The sequence below is a fragment of the Schistocerca nitens genome, chromosome 10 (assembly GCF_023898315.1).
Source record: "Schistocerca nitens isolate TAMUIC-IGC-003100 chromosome 10, iqSchNite1.1, whole genome shotgun sequence".
Lineage (NCBI taxonomy): Eukaryota > Metazoa > Arthropoda > Insecta > Orthoptera > Acrididae > Schistocerca > Schistocerca nitens.
The window spans coordinates 109,735,896-109,757,809 of record NC_064623.1 but is presented as its reverse complement, the minus strand read 5'-3'; the positions used below and the strand labels follow the sequence as shown (position 1 = coordinate 109,757,809).

At 42.1% G+C, this 21,914-nt stretch overlaps 1 protein-coding gene across 1 annotated transcript in view; it reads left to right on the top strand.

Moving 5' to 3' along the window:
- Positions 1–21,914, top strand: part of LOC126210488 (uncharacterized) — a 347,809-nt gene that overhangs the window by 158,821 nt on the left and 167,074 nt on the right. The window contains exons 24-25 of the mRNA XM_049939722.1: positions 3,961–4,125; positions 5,762–5,935. Of these exons, the coding sequence (XP_049795679.1) occupies positions 3,961–4,125; positions 5,762–5,935 (339 nt within the window). The remainder of the gene's footprint in view (positions 1–3,960; positions 4,126–5,761; positions 5,936–21,914) is intronic.

The following is a 21,914-nucleotide window of genomic DNA, read 5'->3' as shown; positions in this document are numbered from 1 at the left end:
CACACATATACAGACACAGAAATCATTAATTATTCATTTTCATGTATAATGCCATCTATAGTCTGTGCTTCTCTTATGAGGTCAACAACATGGTCTACTTTCTTCTCCAGGAGGTAGCGTCTACAGAAGCAAGACCTTCACGTCGCAGTCTTTCCACTTCTGTTACTGTAAAAGTGTTGTTGTTACTTCTAATGTACGCCTTGACTTCACTCCAAACCAATTCAATTGGATTGAAATGACAGTGATAAGGTGGTAGCCTAATTACCAAGTCACCATGTTTGCTTGCAATTTCATCTACAATGTATTTAGGCATCACAGGCTTATTTTGTTTTACAAGTGAGTGTAACAGCAGCTTTGTCATGCTCATGTCTGCAGCAGTGTCTCTTGCCTGCAACCATTGCAGCATAGTTTTTTTTACAGATGGTCACTGGTGGTGGGAGTTTTATCATTTTCCATCACAAACTCTGTCAGAACATTAAACTGGAGCAACAAATTTTTAAACCACTGTAGAAACTGTGGGTGGTCCATATCCTCATGATAGTCGCTGATTTTTCTCGATCGAAAAACTAAAAGTCCTTCAGGCACAAAGCTGTTTGAAGACCCTGCATGGGCCACAATTAATTGGGATCTTCTTCCTGTTGGCTGATGACTGCTGCTATTTGGAGTACCATCTGTCCAGCATTTCTCAACTGATTCTCAAGTGTTGACCCAGGTTTCATCTAAATATATGACTGAGTGAATCTCCTTTCCTACAATTTTGTCTAAGAAAATGATATGAGCTGCAGCGACGTGAGCTTCTTTAAGTAACAGTTTTCGTCCATCTAACTTTTTAAAATGGAAGTCCATACTTTTTAATACCATTGCATGGGGGCTTAATTAAAATACAATGCAAATAATTTTAATTTTTGGTAGCTGTTTGTCCGATTACGAAGTCTCGTAACGGTTGGCCCTGACTATTTTTGTACGCAATCTGACTGCATAGCAACAACAACAAAGAATGAAATGGAAATTTTCATTAACACAATTAATTAATTAAGTCCCCAGCAACTATAAAACCTACGAAACCAAAGCACAAGTGTAACTGTTCTGTGTGTGGAAGTATGACTCAACGTACGCATCTGGCACGGTTCTTCTTCAACAACACAAGAAATTTTAAATATCATTTATACTGAATTAATTAAAGAAAATAAAAATACCATAATTACTCAAGAAAACCAGAATTACACTCTAATACAAGAACACAAGCCAGATGCTTTGTTGACTGAACCTGTAATGACGCATTATTTAAAACATGGAAATAATGAAAAATAAATCAAGTTTCGTTACCTTCATATATTGACCAAAATCACTCTAATCATTACAATATATCTCCACACCGACTCGCTATTACCACATCTCAACAAGAACTTTTCAGTCTCACATCTCAGCAAGCACTCTCTACTAGCACATCTGAACACGAACTGACTACTACGAGTCCTCGACAAGCACTGCCCACTACGAGTTCTCAATAATCACTGCCAGTGGAGGCGGCGGAACAATGCTATCTAGCGATCTCTGGCGCTGTGGCTCAGTGTAGCCACCTTTCACCATCTTAAGTGATGTTTTCTCCCCTGAGAAAAGTTCACTTTCTTTCCTTCTATAGTATTTGTATATATGCCGACGAAATGCATCAGATTGGAAAGAATCAGTATCTGTAACAGGTCAAGGGTGCTTTTTCTTTCTTTCCTGGAGTACTTAAAAACGCACTGTTTCTCCCACGGGCTTTCTTCCACACTATTTACTTGAGTGTCTTGGAAGTCTTGGAAGTAGCACCCCTTTCCTTATAACTGTTCTTTGACTGAGTCCTAGAGTTTTTGAGGCACCCTCTAAAACTTTATCGGCAGGAATCGACACATCCCATGAACAGCTCCAAAAGCCTGACTATTTAATGGCACTCCACAGCACAACAGAATGTCACTTGTTGAACAACATCATTTTGGTGACATTGTTTAATAAACAGAAACTGTAGTTGAGGTTGTAACGCAACACAACACAACACAACACAACACAAAAGCAGGCGTTCACGCACTAACATACAATGTTTACACGGAAGCTGGCAATGTGGTAGTGTCGACGCCAGAACCAGTTCAGAAGGTGCAGCGCCTCACGCTGCTCTCTTGTCTGTCAGTTATACTGTCAACTTTACGGAGCTTGGGGAGTGACCTTGAAGTGAGGTGTTTCAGCGGCTCGGGTATAAATTTGTTCTCAACTGGTCACCATCAAACTTGAACAGCCATTGGAACTCCTTTTATGATGTTATTCAGCAATCTTTTTAAGTTTTATACATACATGCATATAGTTCACTCCTTTTTTTGCAAATCCAATTTTTGCACCAGTTTTGATAGTTGTATTTTCATGACTTCAGTCTACTTCTTACCACTTCAGTGTGGTTTAACACTACTTCAGACCCATATGATTTCATTTATCTTTGGCCCTCATATTGGTATGTTCATGTGTTTGGTAGGTTTTGTGTCCAGATTAATGTCCAGCTATCTTAATTGTGTTTTCCATTATTCTCTTAAATCAATGCAAGTAAATGCTCACGTATCTCATTTCAAAAAGGCACAATCAAGTCCCTTGGTCGATTAGTAACTATCTGATGTGGTATTTGAGAGCTGTTTGAAAAAGTTCTCGTCCTTGCCCAGGGATCTTTACACTACTCTCTTGACTTTCCCCACTTTTGTTGATAGATGTTAGTAGATGCTACATAAAATTCCAAGTCATTCCAGTCAGCGGTTGACTATGGACAGTCGTGTGAAGGAGTTGTGGTGTGTATGCTGTTGAAAATGGAGAAAAATAGAGTATTGTACAAGGATTAAATTCCTCATAACAGAAGATTTAACACTGACCTAAATTCATTTACGGCCTGTAAATGTAATGGTGGCTCTTTATCTTTAGCTTCCACAGGAAAGAAATGGGGGCCCTAAATTTATTCATTTATTTAAAAAAAATGCTGTGCTGTGAGTTTCAAGACAAGATTACAGTGTTAATTTCCTTCTTGAGGCATATGTATGTTATTAGTTGCAGAATAGTGTTAATGAAAAAATTCATTTTTAACTGAATTTTTTGGGATTGAAGCATCTTTAAAACATTACAGCACTCATGTTCATGCAGTTTATTGTCTCCAGACTTCTTCCTGTGGAGCTACCTTACAGGTAGGGGATATAAAAACAGTTGGCACACACAGATGGAACTCAAGATTAACACAACAGAGGTTAATATCATCAGTTTCAATGACAGCAAATGTGGTAGAATGAGTTCTAGTGTACATCACTGAATGGTGTAACCGTTTTGAATGTATATTATAAACAGTGTAAGTAAAGTTATGATATATATTTATATAAACAATTATTCTGACTGCAGCTCATATATACCATTCTAACCCCGTAACCACAAAGGCACCTGTTCCATTTCCGCTTGTAGCAACTTCCTTTTTTAAAATTAGAATTCTTCCTTTTTTATCATATTGAAATGTTAGTTAACCAATATTGAATAGTGGTGTTACAGCCATCTCTGTAACTTGAAAGGAATGTTTTGTACTTTTTATACTTAACAGCATCAAGAAATCTTCAGGGTCAATTGTTTTCAAACATTTTTGAGAAATGTGTCATACCACTTCAGAAATTGATGGCTGGTTACTGAACTTCAACTCCTGTAAGCAAGAAGAAAATCAAAGAGGGCCATAGTGTATAGTTTCAGTGTTAGATGTGTTGACATAATCATCATTAACACTGTCAGAGGTCAAGGCTGAGAAATGTTATTAATTGTGTAACATTATGGTGTGAAAGTGTGTTAAGGGAAAATTTAAGGAACCTACATGTCTGAAAGGACTACAGCAACAAAGAGTGCACATATTATATCAGTTCTTGCAGACAGATAGATACACAAACTAATTTGTGACATAACTTTCTCACTGTGTAGGAGACTCCTGTGGCTTCAGCGAGTGAACCTCGAAGGCGTTCCAAGTCTGAACCACGTCTGGAGAATAGTAAAGGGTGCAGCAATGACCAGATGACAGAGGAAAAAGTCAGGAGCCCTAGTAGAAACTCAGTTAATGCTGATATTAATAGAAAATCAGCACAGAAGGTATGCAAATGAAGAAAAAAATTATCAAGAGAAATCATCCATTTCCTTTATTACAGCAAATAATTGCTGTATTTATTCTGTTGTACATAGAAGTTAAAGCAGGGAATATACTTTTTGAATAAATACTGTATATGTTGTGATTTATGTTCCAATATGAAAAAAGGCCTCATACTGTATCAGCCATTTGTGCACTTAACTTGTGTGGAATTGAGAGCATTTTTGTCTTATTGATACCTGTTGAAATGTTTAGGTTTAGCTCCTTTGTCAAGTGAATAGTAGTGAACTTTGGGAACACACAAATCAGGAAGTTGAGATCTGATGTTCCATGGTGATAATGTTGGCGGGCAAGGGGGGGGTGGGGGGGGTGGGGGGGTTAGTGCCTCACTTAGACAGAGAGGATTCATTGCACAAAAGAAAGTAATTAGATTTATATGTAGAGTTCACAGTGCACATTTTGCAGGCATCTGTTTAAACTGTTGGGAATACAGGGTGGAGCAGAGGAAACTAGTTTTTTAAACCACTATTACTTGGTGATTCGGGATGTATTGACCTTGAGTGACTGTCGGCAGACAGTTTGTCCAATGCAGTTTCAGTCACTATGGAGTGTGGAGTGCAGTGCGTCGTATGTTTGCAGTCAAACAGTGGTTCAACATCTTTTCTGCTGAAAGTTTAATGTCAGACATCAAAATGCAATCTGCAAGGCTTCAGTTAGTTTTTAAATTACCTAGTCACTGGTCTTCAGCTCCAAACATTCTGTGAATCCTCAACTCCTTGATAAACTCTTCTTGTGTATGTCGTGGAATTCTATTTGTATCCAAAGCCATAACTCATCAGCTCTGATTTGTATGAAGGCTTTTATTATGCCTTTTTTTACAGGCATGATCTGAACTTAATCAATCAATTAGGTACATCTCCTTTAAACCGGCTCCAAACTTCCAAAGCCGAAATCAAGAGCACTTACATCAGCATTTAAATCATTAATCTTCTGGTCATTGGTATTCCATGACGTCATGTTTCATGCTCAAGATTCTTAGCCACCACTGATGACTCCTCACATCGTGACACTACGTACTGCTATTAATGCTTTAACTTTCCTGGGGTGGCACAAAGCTCATGTGGAAAATAACAAAACACACAAATCAAGACCCGCACCTTACCAAATCTTCCCACAAAATAATTAAACTTTTACCTCTGTTAAATTTTTCTAGATGAACAAATGAACAGATTTTCTTCTAATAATGCTTTTTCAATTTATATTCTGAATTGTCATGAGATTTTCCCCTCAGTAAACGAATTTATATATTTTCAAAATATTTGTCCACAAAAAAGGTGTGGGAAATCTTGACCCTCACAAGTCCCAGATGGGAAAACTATATTCCAAAGGGTTCAGCATTTAGAAGTACTGGATCGGTAATTAAAAAGAAACCACCTGCTCTCCTTGTCCATGTAAACAGAGTGAGAACGGCAGTTCTTGCTAGTCCGAAACAACCTGGTTCACTGTGTGTGTTAGGGGATACCACAATGAATCCTCTATGTCTGGGAGAACTACAAAAACAATGATCGCATACAGAATGTGGACACAAGCTGGCAGACTGTTGTGAGGATTGTATTGTGATGTCACATTCTCACTGTGCAGGAAACTTCTGTGACTTCCGGAAGTAAATCTAGACGACGTTCCAAGTCTGAATCGAGACCAGAAACTTTGGAAGGGAGAAATAGACAGAGCAGTGTCTTGATGACACTGCAAAAAGCCAAGAGCCCCAGTAGAGATGTGGTCAATGGTGATGTCGTGAGGAAGTCTCCGCAGAAGGTACACAGCTAAAATTAACCACTCACTCATTGATACATGGGGCACAGTCATAAAATAATAATAATAATAATAATAATAATAATAATAATATTCTCACTTGCTTTATGCATTAGGTCTTTTTCCAGTAATAGTACACACATTAAAAAAAGAGCTAGTTCTTGAAAGCTATTGCGAAAGTCATTCTCTGTTTGTGTGTTAATGTGCTCCAAGCATTGATCCGCTATAGGTGACTGGTTGCCTTTCCCTTATTTTACATATTGCTCCATCCAGGAATTTCCATTATTTTTATACAACTAAAGTTATAATTTTTAGCTGCATGTCATAGTACCATGTTTAGAGATAGCACATATCATAAGTGACCTTCCAGTTACAGCATGGCATTTTATCCTATATAACCATCCCCAACTTGTTTGTCTTGGTTGACCTAGAGGTGATCTATGAATCCTGAAAGCTAGGAAGTGGACCACTTTTACTTTTATATGAACTGCCACACAAAAAACTGAAGCACTCAGAAGACACGATCAGATGTCAGTGCGGATTCGTACATAAGCATCATTTACAGCTATGGAAATGGTCAGAGGTGCAATTCTCTGTGGCAGGTAGATCGGCCACCTGAACACTTGGGTGGTGTTAGTGCATGGTGTCATCGTTACCAGTCCAGTTCAGTTTCAGTGGAAAGATGCTCTTGTTAGAGCACGAAAAAGGCTAATATGTTCCCCTTTAAATACTCTGACAGAAAAATGGGAATCAGCTGCCTCAATCCACATTCTACTTTCCTCACCAAAAATTTTGGAATGTGAATATATTCGCAATCTTTTATCACAGAACAGTGTTAATGCTTTTACCCTAGTCTCTGTTTTTAGGCAAGTCATACTCCACTGGACTGGGAAACCATAACATGTGGATTTCGGGAATGGGGGCAATTGACAAATTTTTTTACTCGTGAGTATAGGGCGATGAGGAAAAATTGACAAAAGTCAACCCCCTCCTCCCAAACCGGTGACTGGCGGATACGAAGGCTTCCTTTCTTTCGCTGCCACTGTTCACACTTGATTTTCTGACTCACATTGATAGTGTCTCCTTTTTCACTTACATTGGCTCCTCCCACCTTTCTTTACCACTGTCGCTGTCTTCTATCTCTAATTTGCACTATCTCCTGCATTTGCAGTATTTCCCACTGCTACTGTCTCATCTCTCTACTTTACGCTGTCTCCTTTTGTCTTTTCCTCCCACTGCCACAATGGCATCTCAGAAATTCTGGAGGCTCCAACTTATTTTTTCTCATGTACCCACATGTTTAAAATTTTGGTCTAAAATGCGCCATCCCCTACACTTATGTGTTAGAGTTCACTGGTTTAGGAGGGTGTAGACCCCCCTAAGTGTATATATGATCTCCATTCATCTCTGTTTATCTTATTTCCACTGTCTCCTATCTCTTTTGCTCTACTGCTACTGTCTCCATCCGTCTCTCTTTCACTTCCACTGCCACTATCTCTCTCTCTCTCTCTCTCTCTCTCTCTCTCTCTCTCACTGGCCATAACTATCTACTTTGACTTTGACTCCCCCTCCATCTCTCTTTGTCTTTCACTGCCACTTTTCTCTTCACTCTCTCTCTCTCCCCCCCTCCCTCCCACTCTCCCTCCTCTTCCCCTCTCCTTCCTCTTCCCCTCTCCTTCCCCTCCCCCTCCCCCTCCCCCTCCCCCTCCCTCCTCTCCCCTGTCCCTCCTCCACATCTCCTCACCTTCCCCTCTTTACCCCTCCATCTCTCCTCCCTTCTCACACTCTCCCCCTCCCACTCTCCATGTCCCTCCCCCCTCCCCCTCCCCTCTCTCCTCTCTCCCTGTCCCTCCTCCACATCTCCTCACCTTCTCCCTCTTTACCCCTCCCTCTCTCCTCCCTTCTCACACTCTCCCCCTCCCACTCTCCCTGTCCCTCTCTCCCTCCCTCCCCACTCCTTTCCCCCTGTCCCCTCTCCCCCCTTCCTCCCTCTCCCTTTTTCCCCTCTCCTCTTCCTCCTCTTCTCTTCCCCTACCCTTCTCTCTCCCTTCCCTCCCATTCCCCTCCTCCTTCCTTCCCCCCCTCCTCCCTCCCTCCCTCTCCCCCCTCCTTCCCTCTCCCCCCTCCTCCCTCTCCCCCCTCCTCCCTCTCCCCCCTCCTCCCTCCCTCCCCCTCCTCCCTCCCTCCCTCCCCCTCCTCCCTCCCTCCCCCTCCTCCCTCCCTCCCCCTCCTCCCTCCCTCCCCCTCCTCCCTCCCTCCCCCTCCTCCCTCTCTCCCTCTCCTCCCTCCTTGCCTCTTCTCCCACCCACCCCCCTCCCAATGGCACACTCTCCCCCTCTTCCACAGTTACTGTCTCTTTGCTGCTTTCTTTCTGTACAGAAAAGTGCAGATATGTCTGCATGTGGCAGCTGGTTCCTCACTTTTGTCATTCTTTTAAAGAGGAACATATTCACATTTTTTTGTGCTCTGACAGGAGCTTTTTCCACTGGTTCCCTTCTTTTCCACGCTATGGCGAAATATGCTGCTTGTATAAAAGAAATTCTATAGGTTAGTAAAATAGTTTATTTAAATACTTTGACACATAAACAACAATATAAGTGTGTGTAATATAAAGTTAACACAAAAAGTCTGCTTTACATTTTTTCTGGGTACTTTGCTTATCAATCATAATTCATCAAAAATGCCCGGCTTACGATTTGTATCTTAAAAGAGTAAAAATATTACTAGAAATACTTTACTGAATTTGCAGTGTTTCCTGTTTTACGTAATTTTTCACAACTTAAAAATGCACAAAAGTTTTAGGCTAAACCTACAGCATATCAAAAAACGCCGTGTTTGATTTGCAAGCACAAAGAATTTGCTATGGAAAAAAAAAAAATTATTAAGTTTTTACACTGCCAGGTGGCACAATTGAATACTTTCCAGGTATGAAGTGCCCATTATACAGAGACAGTTCTATTGGTGAAAAAAAGCTGACTAAAGACAAAGTTTGGAGACCTCAGAACCCTTGGAATGACCACAGAACCCTTACCCTGTGACACTGCATAAGCTGAAACTACACGTACACCGCATACCAGATGTTGTTGTTGTTGTTGTCATCGTCTTTAGTCCAGAGACTGGTTTTACGCAGCTGTCCGTGCTACTCTATCCTGTGCAAGGTTCTTCATCTCCCAGTACCTACTGCAACCTAAATCCTTCTGAATCTGTTTAGTGTATTCATCTCTTGGTCTCCCTCTACGATTTTTACCCTCCATGCTGCCCTCCAATACTAAATTTGCGATCCCTTGGTGCCTCAGAATAAGCCCTAACAACCGATCCCTTCTTCTAGTCAAGTTGTGCCACAAATTTCTCTTCTCTCCTATTCTATTCAATACCTCCTCATTAGTTATGTGATCTACCCATCTAATCTTTAAAATTCTTCTGTAGCACCACATTTCGAAAGCTTCTATTCTCTTCTTGTCTAAACTATTTATCATCCACATTTCACTTCCATACATGGTTACACTCCATACAAATACTTTCAGAAACGACTTCCTAACACTTAAATCAATACTTGATGTTAACAAATTTCTCTTCTTCAGAAACGCTTTCCTTGCCATTGCCAGTCTACATTTTATATCCTCTCTACTTCGACCATCATCAGTTATTTTGCTCCCCAAATAGCAAAACGCCTTTACTACTCATTTCCTAATCTAATTTCCTCAGCATCACCCGACTTCATTCGACTACGTTCCATTATCCTTGTTTTGCTTTTGTTGATGTTCATCTTATACCCTCCTTTCAAGACACTGTCCATTCCGTTCAACTGTTCTTCCAAGTCGTTTGCTGTTTCTGACAGAATTACAATGCCATCGGCAAACCTCAAAGTTTTTATTTCTTCTCCATGGATTTTAATACCTACACCGAACTTTTCTTTTGTTTCCTTTACTGCTTGCTCAATATACAGATTGAATAGCATCGGGGACAGGCTACAACCCTGTCTCACTCCCTTCCCAACCGCTGCTTCCCTTTCATGCCCCTCGACTCTTATAACTGCCATCTGCTTTCTGTACAAATTGTAAATAGCCTTTCGCTCCCTGTATTTTACCCCTGCCACCTTCAGAATTTGAAAGAGAGTCTTCCAGTCAACATTGTCAAATGCTTTCTCTAAGTCTACAAATGCTAGAAACGTAGGTTTGCCTTTCCTTAATCTTTCTTCTAAGATAAGTCGTAGGGTCAGTATTGCCTCACGTGTTCCAGTATTTCTACGGAATCCAAACTGATCTTCCCTGAGGTCAGCTTCTACCAGTTTTTCCAATCGTCTGTAAAGGATTTGCATTAGTATTTTGCAGCTGTGACTTATTAAACTGATAGTTCGGTAATTTTCACATCTGTCAACACCTGCTTTCTCTGGGATTGGAATTATTACATTCTTCTTGAAGTCTGATGGAATTTCACCTGTCTCATACATCTTGCTCACCAGATGGTAGAGTTTTGTCAGGACTGGCTATTCCAAGGCCTCCCGGGGCCTCGTTTCGATTTAGGTCTTTCAGTGCTCTGTCAAACACTTCACGCAGTATCATATCCCCCATTTCATCTTCATCTACATCTACATCCTCTTCCATTTCCATAATATTGTCCTCAAGAACATCGCCCCTGTATAGAGCCTCTATACACGCCTTCCACCTTTCTGCTTTCCCTTCTTTGCTTAGGACTGGGTTTCCATCTGAGCTCTTGATATTCATGCAAGTGGTTCTCTTTTCTCCAAAGGTCTCTTTAATTTTCCTGTAGGCACTATCTTATCCCTGGTGAGATAAGCCTCTACATCCTTACATTTGTACTGTAACCATCCCTGCTTAGTCATTTTGCACTTCCTGTCGATCTCATTTTTGAGAAGTTTGTATTCCTTTTTGCCTGCTTCACTTACTGCATTTTTGTATTTTCTCCTTTCATCAATTAAATTCGGTATCTCTTCTGTTACCCAAGGATTTCTACTAGCCCTCGTCTTCTTACCTACTTGATCTTCTGCTGCCTTCACTATTTCATTCCTCAAAGCTACCCATTCTTCTTCTACTGTATTTATTTCCCCCATTCCTGTCAATTGTTCCCTTATGCTCTCCCTGAAACTCTGTACAACCTCTAGTTCTTTCAGTTTATCCAGGTCACATCTCCTTAAATTCTATCCTTTTTGCAGTTTCTTCAGTTTTAATCTACAGTTCATAACCAATAGATTGTGGTCAGAGTCCACATCTGACCCTGGAAATGTCTTACAATTTAAAACCTGGTTCCTAAATGTCTGTATTACCATTATATAATCTATCTGAAAACTTTTAGTATCTTCAAGGTTCTTCCATGTATACGACCTTCTTTTATGATTCTTGAACCAAGTGTTAGCTATGATTAAGTTATGCTTTGTGCAAAATTCTACCAGATGCTTTCTCTTTCAGTTCCTAACTCCAATCCATATTCACCTACTATGTTTTATCTCATCATACATTTCTTCAATTTCTTCATCATCTGCAGAGCTAGTTGGCATATAAACTTGTACTACTGTAGTAGGCGTGGGCTTCATATCTATCTTGGCCACAATAATTCGTTCACGATGCTGTTTGTAGTAGTGTACCTGCATTCCTATTTTCCTATTCATTATTAAACCTACTCCTGCATTACCCCTATTTGATTTTGTATTTATAACCCTGTATTCACCTGACCAGAAGTCTTGTTCCTCGTGCCACAGAACATCACTAATTCGCACTATATCTAACTTTAGCCTATCCATTTCCCTTTCTAAATTTTCTAATCTACCTGCGCGATTAAGGGATCTGACAATCCATGCTCCGATCCGAGGAACACCAGTTTTCTTTCTCCTGATAACAACGTCCTTCTGAGTAGGCTCCGTATGGATATCCGAATGGGGGACTATTTTACCTCTGGAATATTTTACCCAAGAGGACATCATCATTTAACCATACAGTAAAGCTGAATGCCCTCGGGAAAAATTACGGCTTTCGTTTCCCATTGCTTTCAGCCGTTTGCAGTACCAGCACAGCAAGGCCGTTTTGTTTAATATTACAAGGCCTGATCAGTCAATCATCCAGACTGTTTCACCATCAACTACTGAAAAGGCTGCTGCCCCCTTTCAGGAACCACACGTTTGTTTGACCTCTCAACAGATACCCCTCCATTGCGGTTCACCTACAGTACGGCTATCTGTATCGCTGAGGCACGCAAACCTTCTCACCAACGGCAAGGTCCATGGTTCCCCTTTGTATGTAGGTGTTTTTTGAAGTTCTTGTGGCCTGTCAATAGTCCAAGCAAGAGTTTCATTTCTCTCCTGTTCAAGTCCAGGATTGAGAGACTTCTCTTAGAGCATGGCTTTGGCATCAATACCTTGCTGTGTTTTTGCTATTCGACCCTAGCCCAATATTCTACATGCTGTCTCCTTGTCCAGTCTCATAGTTTTGTCATCGCCTCAGTGATTGTCGGGACAGGTTCTGGTCCAATGAATAGCATCATTGCCCCTATCCTGGCTGACCTATCAGCTTGCTCATTACCACTAATCCCCGAGTGACTGGTGACTCACAATAGGTTTGCCTTATTGCTTTCCCCTAGCTCCACAAGGACTTTGTGGCATTCTGCCACAATCTTTGATCTTATAGCATAGGCTGCGAGTATTTTCAGGGCTGCTTGGCTGTCTGAATAAATGAAAATGCTATGACCTCTGTAGCACCTCCACAAATTCTCCTTCACACACACCCTGATGGCAGATATTTCTGCTTGAAAAACAGTGGCCATCTGCCCTAGAGAGACTGCAGTCTCCAGCCTCGACTGCACTCAGTATACCTCGACTCCAGCACTGTGGTCTGTTTTTGAACCACCAGCAAACCAGACTATGTCCCAAGTACGGTGTTGAAATTTGTTCTCCCAGAGCCCTCTACTTCCAATTACTACTTTGAAAGGCTTGTCGAAGCAGCTGGAAGGTATTATATAGTGGTCTGGCATTTCCCCAGCCGTATCTATGTCTACTTCACTCAGTATTTTACAATACCAGAGAAGGAAAGTTGCTACTCACCATATAGCAGAGATGCTGAGTCACGGTAGGCACAATAAAAAGATTCACACACTCATTGCTTTTGGCCATTAAGGCCTTTGTCAGCAGTGGACTCACATACACATACACACATACACACACACACACACACACACACACACACACACACACACACACACACACACACACACACTCAAGCAAACGCAACTTGCACAGACGTCTGCAGTCTCAGAGAGCTGAAACTACACTGTGAGCAACAGCACTAGTGCATGATGGGAGTGGCGACTGGGTGGGGGTAAGGAGGAGGCTGGGGCGAGGAGGGGGAGGGATAGTATTGTGGGAGTGGCAAACAGTGACGTGTTGCAGTTTAGACGGAGGGCAGTATAGAAGGTGCGGAGGGAGGAGGGGGTAAGTAGCGGAAAGGAGAGAAGTGAAAATAAAAACAAATTAAAAGACTGGGTGTGGCGGTGAAATGACAGCTGTGTAATGCTGGAATGGGAACAGGGAGGGGGCTGGATTGGTGAGGACAGTGACTAATGAAGGTTGAGGCCAGGAGGGTTACAAGAACATAGGATGTATTGCAGGGAAAGTTCCAACCTGCACAGTTCAGAAAAGCTGGTGTTGGTGGGAAGGATCCATATGGCACAGGCTGTGAAGCAGTCATTGAGATGAGGGGTATCATGTTTGGCAGCATGTTCAGCAGCAGGGTGGTCTGCTTGTTTTTTGACCACAGTTTGTCGGCGGCCGTTCATGCGGACAGACAGCTTGTTGGTTGTCATGCCTACATAGAGTGCAGCACAGTGGTTGCAGCTTAGCTTGTAAATCACATGACTGGTTTCAAAGGTAGCCCTGCCTTTGATGGGATAGGTGATGTTAGTGACCAGATTGGGAGCAGGGGATGTGTAAGGTTGGAAGAGTATATTGTGTAGGTTCGTTGGATGGAGGAATACCACGGTAGGAGGGGTGGGAAGGATACTGGGTATGACATTTCTCATTTCAGGGCACGACGAGAGGTAATGGAAACCCTGGCGGAGAATGTAATTCAGTTGCTCCAGTCCCGGATGGTACTGAGTTACGAGGGGAATGCTCCTCTGTGGCCGGACTGTGGGACTTTGGGAGGTGGTAGGAGACTGGAAAGATAAGGCTCGGGAGATTTGTTTTTGTACAAGAATGGAAGGATAATTACAGTCAGTGCAGGCTTCAGTGAGACCCTCGGCATATTTAGAGGAGGACTGCTCATCACTGCAGATGCGACAACCACGGGTGGCTAGGCTGTACAGAAGGGACTTCTTGGTATGGAATAGGTGGCAGCTGTCGAAGTGGAGGTATTTCTGGTGGTTAGTAGGTTTGATATGGACGGAGGTACTAATGTAGCCATCTCTGAGGTGGAGGTCAACAACTAGGAAGGTGGCTTATTGGGTTCAGGGTGTATACGACCCGGGAGATCCGGGAAAAACCCGGGAATTTTTTCGGCCAGGAGAACACCGGGAAAAACCCGGGAATTTTTTGGAATTCCGGGAACTTTTCCTTGTTTTAGTTACCAGTTAAATTTTTGTTATTTTAACTGGTAAGAACCAATACTCCAACAAAGGATATTACTGTATTCCACGTCTGCAGGATAATATTGCAGCAACAAAACATTAACAAGAGGAAGAAAAACGAAAATAAAACTTAAGCGGCAAAGGAATTGTGACATATACAACAAAACACAGTGCTCATACAAGCGTCTGCCAACCAAAGTGTGTCAAAGGCTTTAGGAAGAATATGCAGTGCTTCCTAACAACAAATTGCCTCCGATGAGTGTGGCATGACAGCTGTTTACATTTGATTCATTTGAGCAGTTGCGGGCGGGCTCTTGCGCATGCGCAGTTGAGTCGCCTATGGGTAGTACCTTCTCCCGCTTCTGGCTACAGATGTGTGGCTGAACGCCACTATCTAAATTGCTCCGGTTCGGAAATATCGTAGATCCAGGCTGATGCACAGAGCAGTCTGAGTTGTAGTGGGGAGGTGGGTAGTCTCCACGTGACCTGTGTTTACGTTTAGTGATTTTGCTGTTTCCTCTTCGTTTATTGCTCTCACATTAAATGAAAACAAAACAGATTTCTGTGGCCGGGAGCTACCACATTAATTAAAATACGTTCGCATAATTACGGAAGGCTGAAATATGTTGTTAGTTCCAGGTTTTATTTCCACCTTTCTGACAATCAAGCATTAATCACCTTGCAGAACAATGAAGTTATTTTTGTCGGTTTGCTAAAGAGATTGGGCTTTTATTAATATTTTGCGCTCAGGAAGTCAGTTTATTTTAAACAAAGTGTTTAATCTCACACTGTTGGCCAGTTTCAACTACTCACTGCATTTCAAGTGCGCGTTTTCCATCTTCTAGCTCGTATGACATTATGCCATAATAAAGAACCAAACATGAGATAATACAGTACTGGTACTCTAGAAAATTTACTTCCGAATCTGGACATACGATTGTGCACTTTAAGCCAAATTACGCATTTTAGTATGGTTCACGAAATTACGATGCTCCTGAAGTATCCTTTGATGTCTTGTTTCTTTTATGACATAATGCAAGATCGCATGTACGAACATACGGGCTTCCTGCGTCATCGTAGCTGCGCTGGCGCCGTGACGCCTGTTATCTGGCGCTTTCTGGCAACTGCTGATACGAACCAGTTTCTAACAGGTCACGGGAAAATATTGCGAATGATGGTTTGAAAAGTGTTACTTTCAAAGTAAATTTCCTTTTACGCAAGATGAACTATGTGCGAGAATGTATGATGAATTTCTTAAACCACAGAGCGTTTGACTCTCATGTAAAAATCAACTCCTTGAGAACGACCATCTAGAATAATTTAGAGCCCAGAAGATCAGACATTTACGTCGTTATTAAAATTTTTGCTGGCACATTTGTGTCATGTATCTTAAAGTGTAACACGCGCAAAATGATCAGCATTATATGTGGAAGCTTAGCTTCTCTTGCAGCTTATTAATCTTAGAGACCAATATTATTTGTGAAAGCTTTGTTTTTCTTCTATCAAAACTATGTGTACTAATTTAAACCATTAACTTTTCTTTTTGTGTGTTCGCGCTACTTAAGAGTGATCTTGCTATTGGTTGACTACACTACGTGTCTTGTACTGTCATCAGCTGTCGAGATCATGTGTCATGAGCTATGACTGGCTTACAAAAGCGCGTCGCAATCTCGATTTCATTGCTTCGGAAAGTAACATGCAGTGTTTGGTGGAATTCGAATTTATACCTCCGTAAAATGAAGAAATGCAGCGTACATGTTGCTGCACATCAAAGATCTTTCCAAAACGTGTTTTTTTCCCCTGGGTTTCGTTTTCTAAAGTGTCAGTAAATTCTACGTCTGTTTAGAAAACCATAAACATTCTAAGGATTGATAAGTTTTACAGTGCCGAGGAAAAGTATACTGTCATTTAACACGGAAAAAGTGTATTTTCATCCGGGAGAAAGTGTATTTTCAACCGGGAAATCCGGGAATTTTTTTTCCTTGTCCACGTATACACCCTGCGGGTTGAGTAGGACTACACCCTGTGGGTTGAGTAGGACCAGGTGAAGCAAATGGGGGAGAACTTGTTGAGGTTCTGGAGGAATGTGAATAAGGTGTCCTCACCTTCAATCCAGATAGCAAAGATGTCATCAGTGAATCTGAACCAGGTGAGGGGTTTAGGATTCTGGGTTTTTAGGAAGGGTTCCTCTAGATGGCCCATGAATAGGTTAGCATAGGATGGTGCCATGCGGGTGCCCATAGCCATACTGCGGATTTGTTTGTAGGTAATGCTTTCAAAGGAGAAGTAATTGTGGGTGAGGATATAGTTGGTCATGGAGACTAGGAAGGAGGTTCTTGGTTTGGAATCCATAGGGCGTCTGGAAAGGTAGTGTTCGATAGCAGTAAGGCCATGGGTATTAGGAATGTTCGTGTACAGGGAGGTGGCATCAATAGTGTCGAGCAGGGCACCGTGTGCTAAAGGGAGAGGAACTGTGGAGAGTCGGTTGTGGAAATGGTTGGTATCTTTTATATAGGAGGATAGGTTCTGGGTAATAGGTTGAAGGTGTTGGTCTACAAGAACAGAGATTCTCTCAGTGGGGGCACAGTAACCGGCCACAATGGGGCGTCCTGGGTGGTTGGGTTTATGGACTTTAGGAAGCATGTAGAAGGTGGGAGTGCGGGGAGTGGTAGGGGTAAGTAGAGAGATGGACTCTGGGGGAGGTTTTGGAATGGGCCTAAGGATTTGAGTAGTGACTGGAGATTCTGCTGGATTGCTGGAATGGGATCACTGTGGCATGGTTTGTAGGTGGAAGTATCTGACAGCTGACGGAGTCCTTCTCCCACGTAATCCTTGCGGTTCAAAACAACGGTGGTGGAGCCTTTGTCTGCAGGTAGGATTATAAGATCGGGATCAGTTTTTAGATGATGGTCTTTGGTTCTTTCTGTGGATGTAAGATTAGTATGCATGTTGAGGGATTTTGGGAATTATGGTGAGGCAAGGTTCGAGGATAAGAAATTCGGAAAGTTAACAAGGGGTGGTTTGGAGGCAGTGGGGATGGATCACAGTTGGATGGAGGAGTGAACTGAGTTAGGCAAGGTGGTGGGAGGGGGTTTTGGAAGGTGGGGTAAGTGTAGTAGGTCTGTGAGACAGGGCTTGTCAGCTATGAGGGGGCGTGAGGGAGGTTTGGAGGTTGTTGTAGGAGTGGTGGACAATGGTACTCCAAGGCGGTAGTAGGAAGTGAGCAGGATGGAGAGCTTTTTTGTCCATGTTGCTCACGTTCCTGCAGGGCATGAGTTTCAGTGTGTGTAGGCATGACAACCAACAAGCTGTCTGTCCGCATGAACGGCCACCGACAAACTGTGGCCAAAAAACAAGTTGACCACCCTGTTGCTGAACACGCTGCCAAACATGACACCCCTCGTTTCAATGGCTGCTTCACAGCCTGTGCCATATGGATCCTTCCCACCAACACCAGCTTTCCTGAATTGCGCAGGTGGGAACTTTCCCTGCAATATCATCCTACATTCCCGTAACCCTCCTGGCCTCAACTTTGTTAGTCACTGTCCTCACCAATCCAACCCCCTCCCTTTTCTCATTCCAGCATTACACAACCGTCATTTCACTGCCACACCCAGTCTTTTAATTTGTTTTTATTCTTACTTCTCTCCTTTCCGCTACTTACCCCCTCTGCACCTTCTCTCCTGCCCTCCGTCTAAACTGCAACACTTCACTTTCTGCCACTCCCACCTTACTATCTCTCCCCTTCCCCACCCCAGCCTCCTCCTTACCCCCACCCAGTTGCCATTCTGAGACTGCACATGTGTGTGCAAGTTGGGTTTGCTTATGTGTGTGTGTGTGTGTGTGTGTGTGTGTGTGTGTGTGTACTGCTGACAAAGGCCTTATTGGCCAAAAGCTATGTGTGTGTGAATTTTTTTATTGTGCCTATCGTGACTCGGCATCTCCGCTATATGATGAGTGGTAACTTTCCTTCTCTGGTATTGTTACATTCCATCTTGGATTTTCCATTGTTTGATTCACTCAGTATTTTAGTGAGAGATCCTGGATACCACAGTGAGTTCCAGTTCTTGCCAGTCTGTAACCTATGTGCTCCAGCTGCTGCCTCCATCTTTACCCACATGTGTAATGGGGGCATGTCCAGCATGGTTTCCATCCCATCAGTGGGAGTGCTGCTAATTCTGCCTGTAATCACTAAGCAGACCCACATCAGTGTTACTGCTGGTGTAAAGATGTGGAGAACCGTCAGCGTGACTTCAGGTCACATCGGGTAGTGATTGAGGGAACTCTGGTGGCACAGCGGTACATTGCGGACATCGTGCATCCTCACGTGTTACCTCTGATTTTACAGTATCGTGATGCTATTTTTCAATGGGAGAGTGCTCATCTACATGTTGCATGTCTATATGAACTGTTTGCTTGATGTGGAGGCCAGTGAGATGTCTCCCTGCCAGTATATAAGATACCAAGGACAAGTTACAACTATTGTGAACCAGTATGTCTCAGGAGAGTATACAGTGACTTTGACACCCTCCCCGAATAGGTCAGTGCATGTATCCAGGGCGGGAGAGAGGGTTTGACAACATACTGTATAAGTGGGCTCATACTGCAAAGTTCTGTGTAAATTTGACTTGATTTAATAATTATCAGAATATGTTACATACACTCTAAACCAGTGGAGTTACACTTTTTTCTGTTCTCCCCATCTGGGTGCTTCACTTTTTGTCAGGCAGTTTATGTTTATCAGCAGTACTACATATCTTGTCCACTTGATGTGGGCACTGGCCAGCAATAGTCCCTTGTAATTTACACAATATATTCTCCGTGTCTGGTTGGCCACACAGCACATGGAATCAGGTTCTGATCGTTAATCGCATATTACAGTGAGTCCACGACAAACTGGCACTTGATAATCTGGCAGACCTGATAGTCTGGCAAGCATCAGAAATTCACTTGTCGCGTGTGATAGTACTGTCAGACGCCTTCGAGAAACATCACAACCATCCAATGCGGCACCTCATCTGTAACAATTTTCTGCGTCACTGAGTGATTAAATTCTCTTCAAGATAAACCAGTTTCATTGTTACGCCAGCAGATAACTATGATATAACTGCTCGAAGAAGACGAGATGGAAGTGATATACGAGGGTGGTTTGAAAAGTTCTTGGAATCACCATGAGAGCTCAGTGTCGGAATCACCATGAGAGCTCAGCGTCACCCCTAGCGCAACAAGTTGTTCACGTGATATTTATTGGACTGTTGCCTGTAAACACATGCCACGTCAGTGCTCTTGGGTGAGAGCTGTGGCAGTGACGTGAGTCTGTTGTTCCTGCGTAGTGATTTGGGCAGATGGAAAAAAAATCAAGATTTGGGCAGTGGTTAAGTACTTTGTAAACAAAGGTATGAAAGCAAAGGACATTCATTCTGATTACCAGAATACACCGGGGGCTCTGCTCCTTCATATTCAACTTTTCCCAAGTGGACAAATGAATTTAAATTTGGTTGGGAGAGCTTAGATGATGATCCACACAGTGGTTGGCCAAGATGTGTCACTACTCCAGAAGTCATTACAAAAGTGCACAAAATGGTCATGGAGGATTGCTGATTGAAAGTGCATGAAATTGCTCATGCTTTCCAGATGTCATCTGAAAGCCCATATTACATTTTAACAGAAGAATTAGAAATGAAAAAATTATCTGCAAGATGGGTGCTGCGAATCTTGACACTGGATCGAAAACGCACGAGAATGGATATATTGGAACAACATTTGGCCTATTTTAGGAGAAACAAACAAGATTTTTTGCACCGGTTTGTGACCGCAGATGAAACTTGGATGCACTACTATACCCCATTGACAAAACAAGTCAAAGCAGTGGAAGCATGCTGATTCTCCACCACCAAAGAAAGCAAAGACAATTCCTTCAGCAGGAAAGGTCATGACATCAGTGTTCTTGGATGCGAAGGGGATTCTGTTTGTAAATTATCTCCCCTCTGGGCAAACAATTATTGGAGAATACTATGCTAAGCTCCTGGACTAATTGCAACAAAAGATACATGAAAAAAGGCCACATTTAGCAAGGAGGAAAGTCATCTTCCATCAAGACAATGCGCGCTCACACATGTGCCGTCGCCATGGCAAAATTACACGAACTAAGGTATGAATGGTTGCCACACCCGCCTTATTCACCTGATACGGCTCCGTCAGACTTCCATCTCCTCCCAAAACTGAAATATTTTTTTTGTGGGCAAAGATTCACTCCAAACGAAGAATTAATAGCTGGAGTTGACAGTTATTTTGCAGGCCTGGAAAAAAATTATTTTCAGGATGGGATCAAAGCACTGGAACATCGCTGGACCAAGTGCATTGATCTACAATGAGACAACATTGAACAATAAAAAAGTTTCAGAGATTTAAGTACTTTTTTTGTAGTCTGCTCCGAGAACTTTTCAAACCACTCTCCTATATGATGGGTTGACAACTGATTACTCTGAAACTGTGCAAATGCTAAATTCTGCATCACTAATGATTGCATTTTCAATAGGTGAAGTTGACAAAAGATCAAAATTCAAAGACATTTAGCTATCGAAGAGGAACTACTGACCATATGATATTACCAAGTGTTTTGAACCCACAGGACGCACCAGAAACTGATTGACGAAGAAGAGATGCTACAACTAACATCTCTTGAGCTGAAGCTTCAGAAACCTTGTACATTTTTGTGAAATTTGCTGAGAATATCCAATGGTACAGTGGTTTTTTACTTATGAATCTGAATATCGCAAAAAATATTTTTTGTCATAAAAGAACTCAATCCAAGAAAGACGTTAGCATTTCTGCAATGTTTCAGAGGGCTCAGAAAAAAATCTCACTAACCCATCAGTGGCGGATACGTCAAATGTATTTCACATCCTCGACATCATTGGATATTTGTGCTGTTCCTAAAGGCAGTGATTTCAACTAGTCTGCACCAGATTCTTGGTAATAGTTTTTATTAATTGGCTTCTTCTTGAGATTTTCAGATCAGTGGTGCTTATTTTTTCGTAATTTTTTTTCATAATTGGATTACAAAAGTTATTCATGGATATTGAACTATTCTGAAACTTTGAGCCTTCAACTGATTTAAATGATCATTGCAATTTTCGACTTTTGGTTTAGTTTCGCTTTTACAGAAAAGTAATACATATTTTTAATTTTTTATTTTGTAATTTCTGATCTCCCATGTTGATGTGTTTGATAAATAACTGCTAGTTGGCCATGTACATGAAAAGTACAGGTTTTAGTTATATCCTCTTTTTCTAAACTAGGGTGTTGTAAACAGCCTTGATAAACTGGCATTCCAGAGCCCAGAATGTGCCAGATTATCAAGGTTCTATTGTGTATGGCAACAGTTTCGCAGGGAAAGGTGAAATGTATC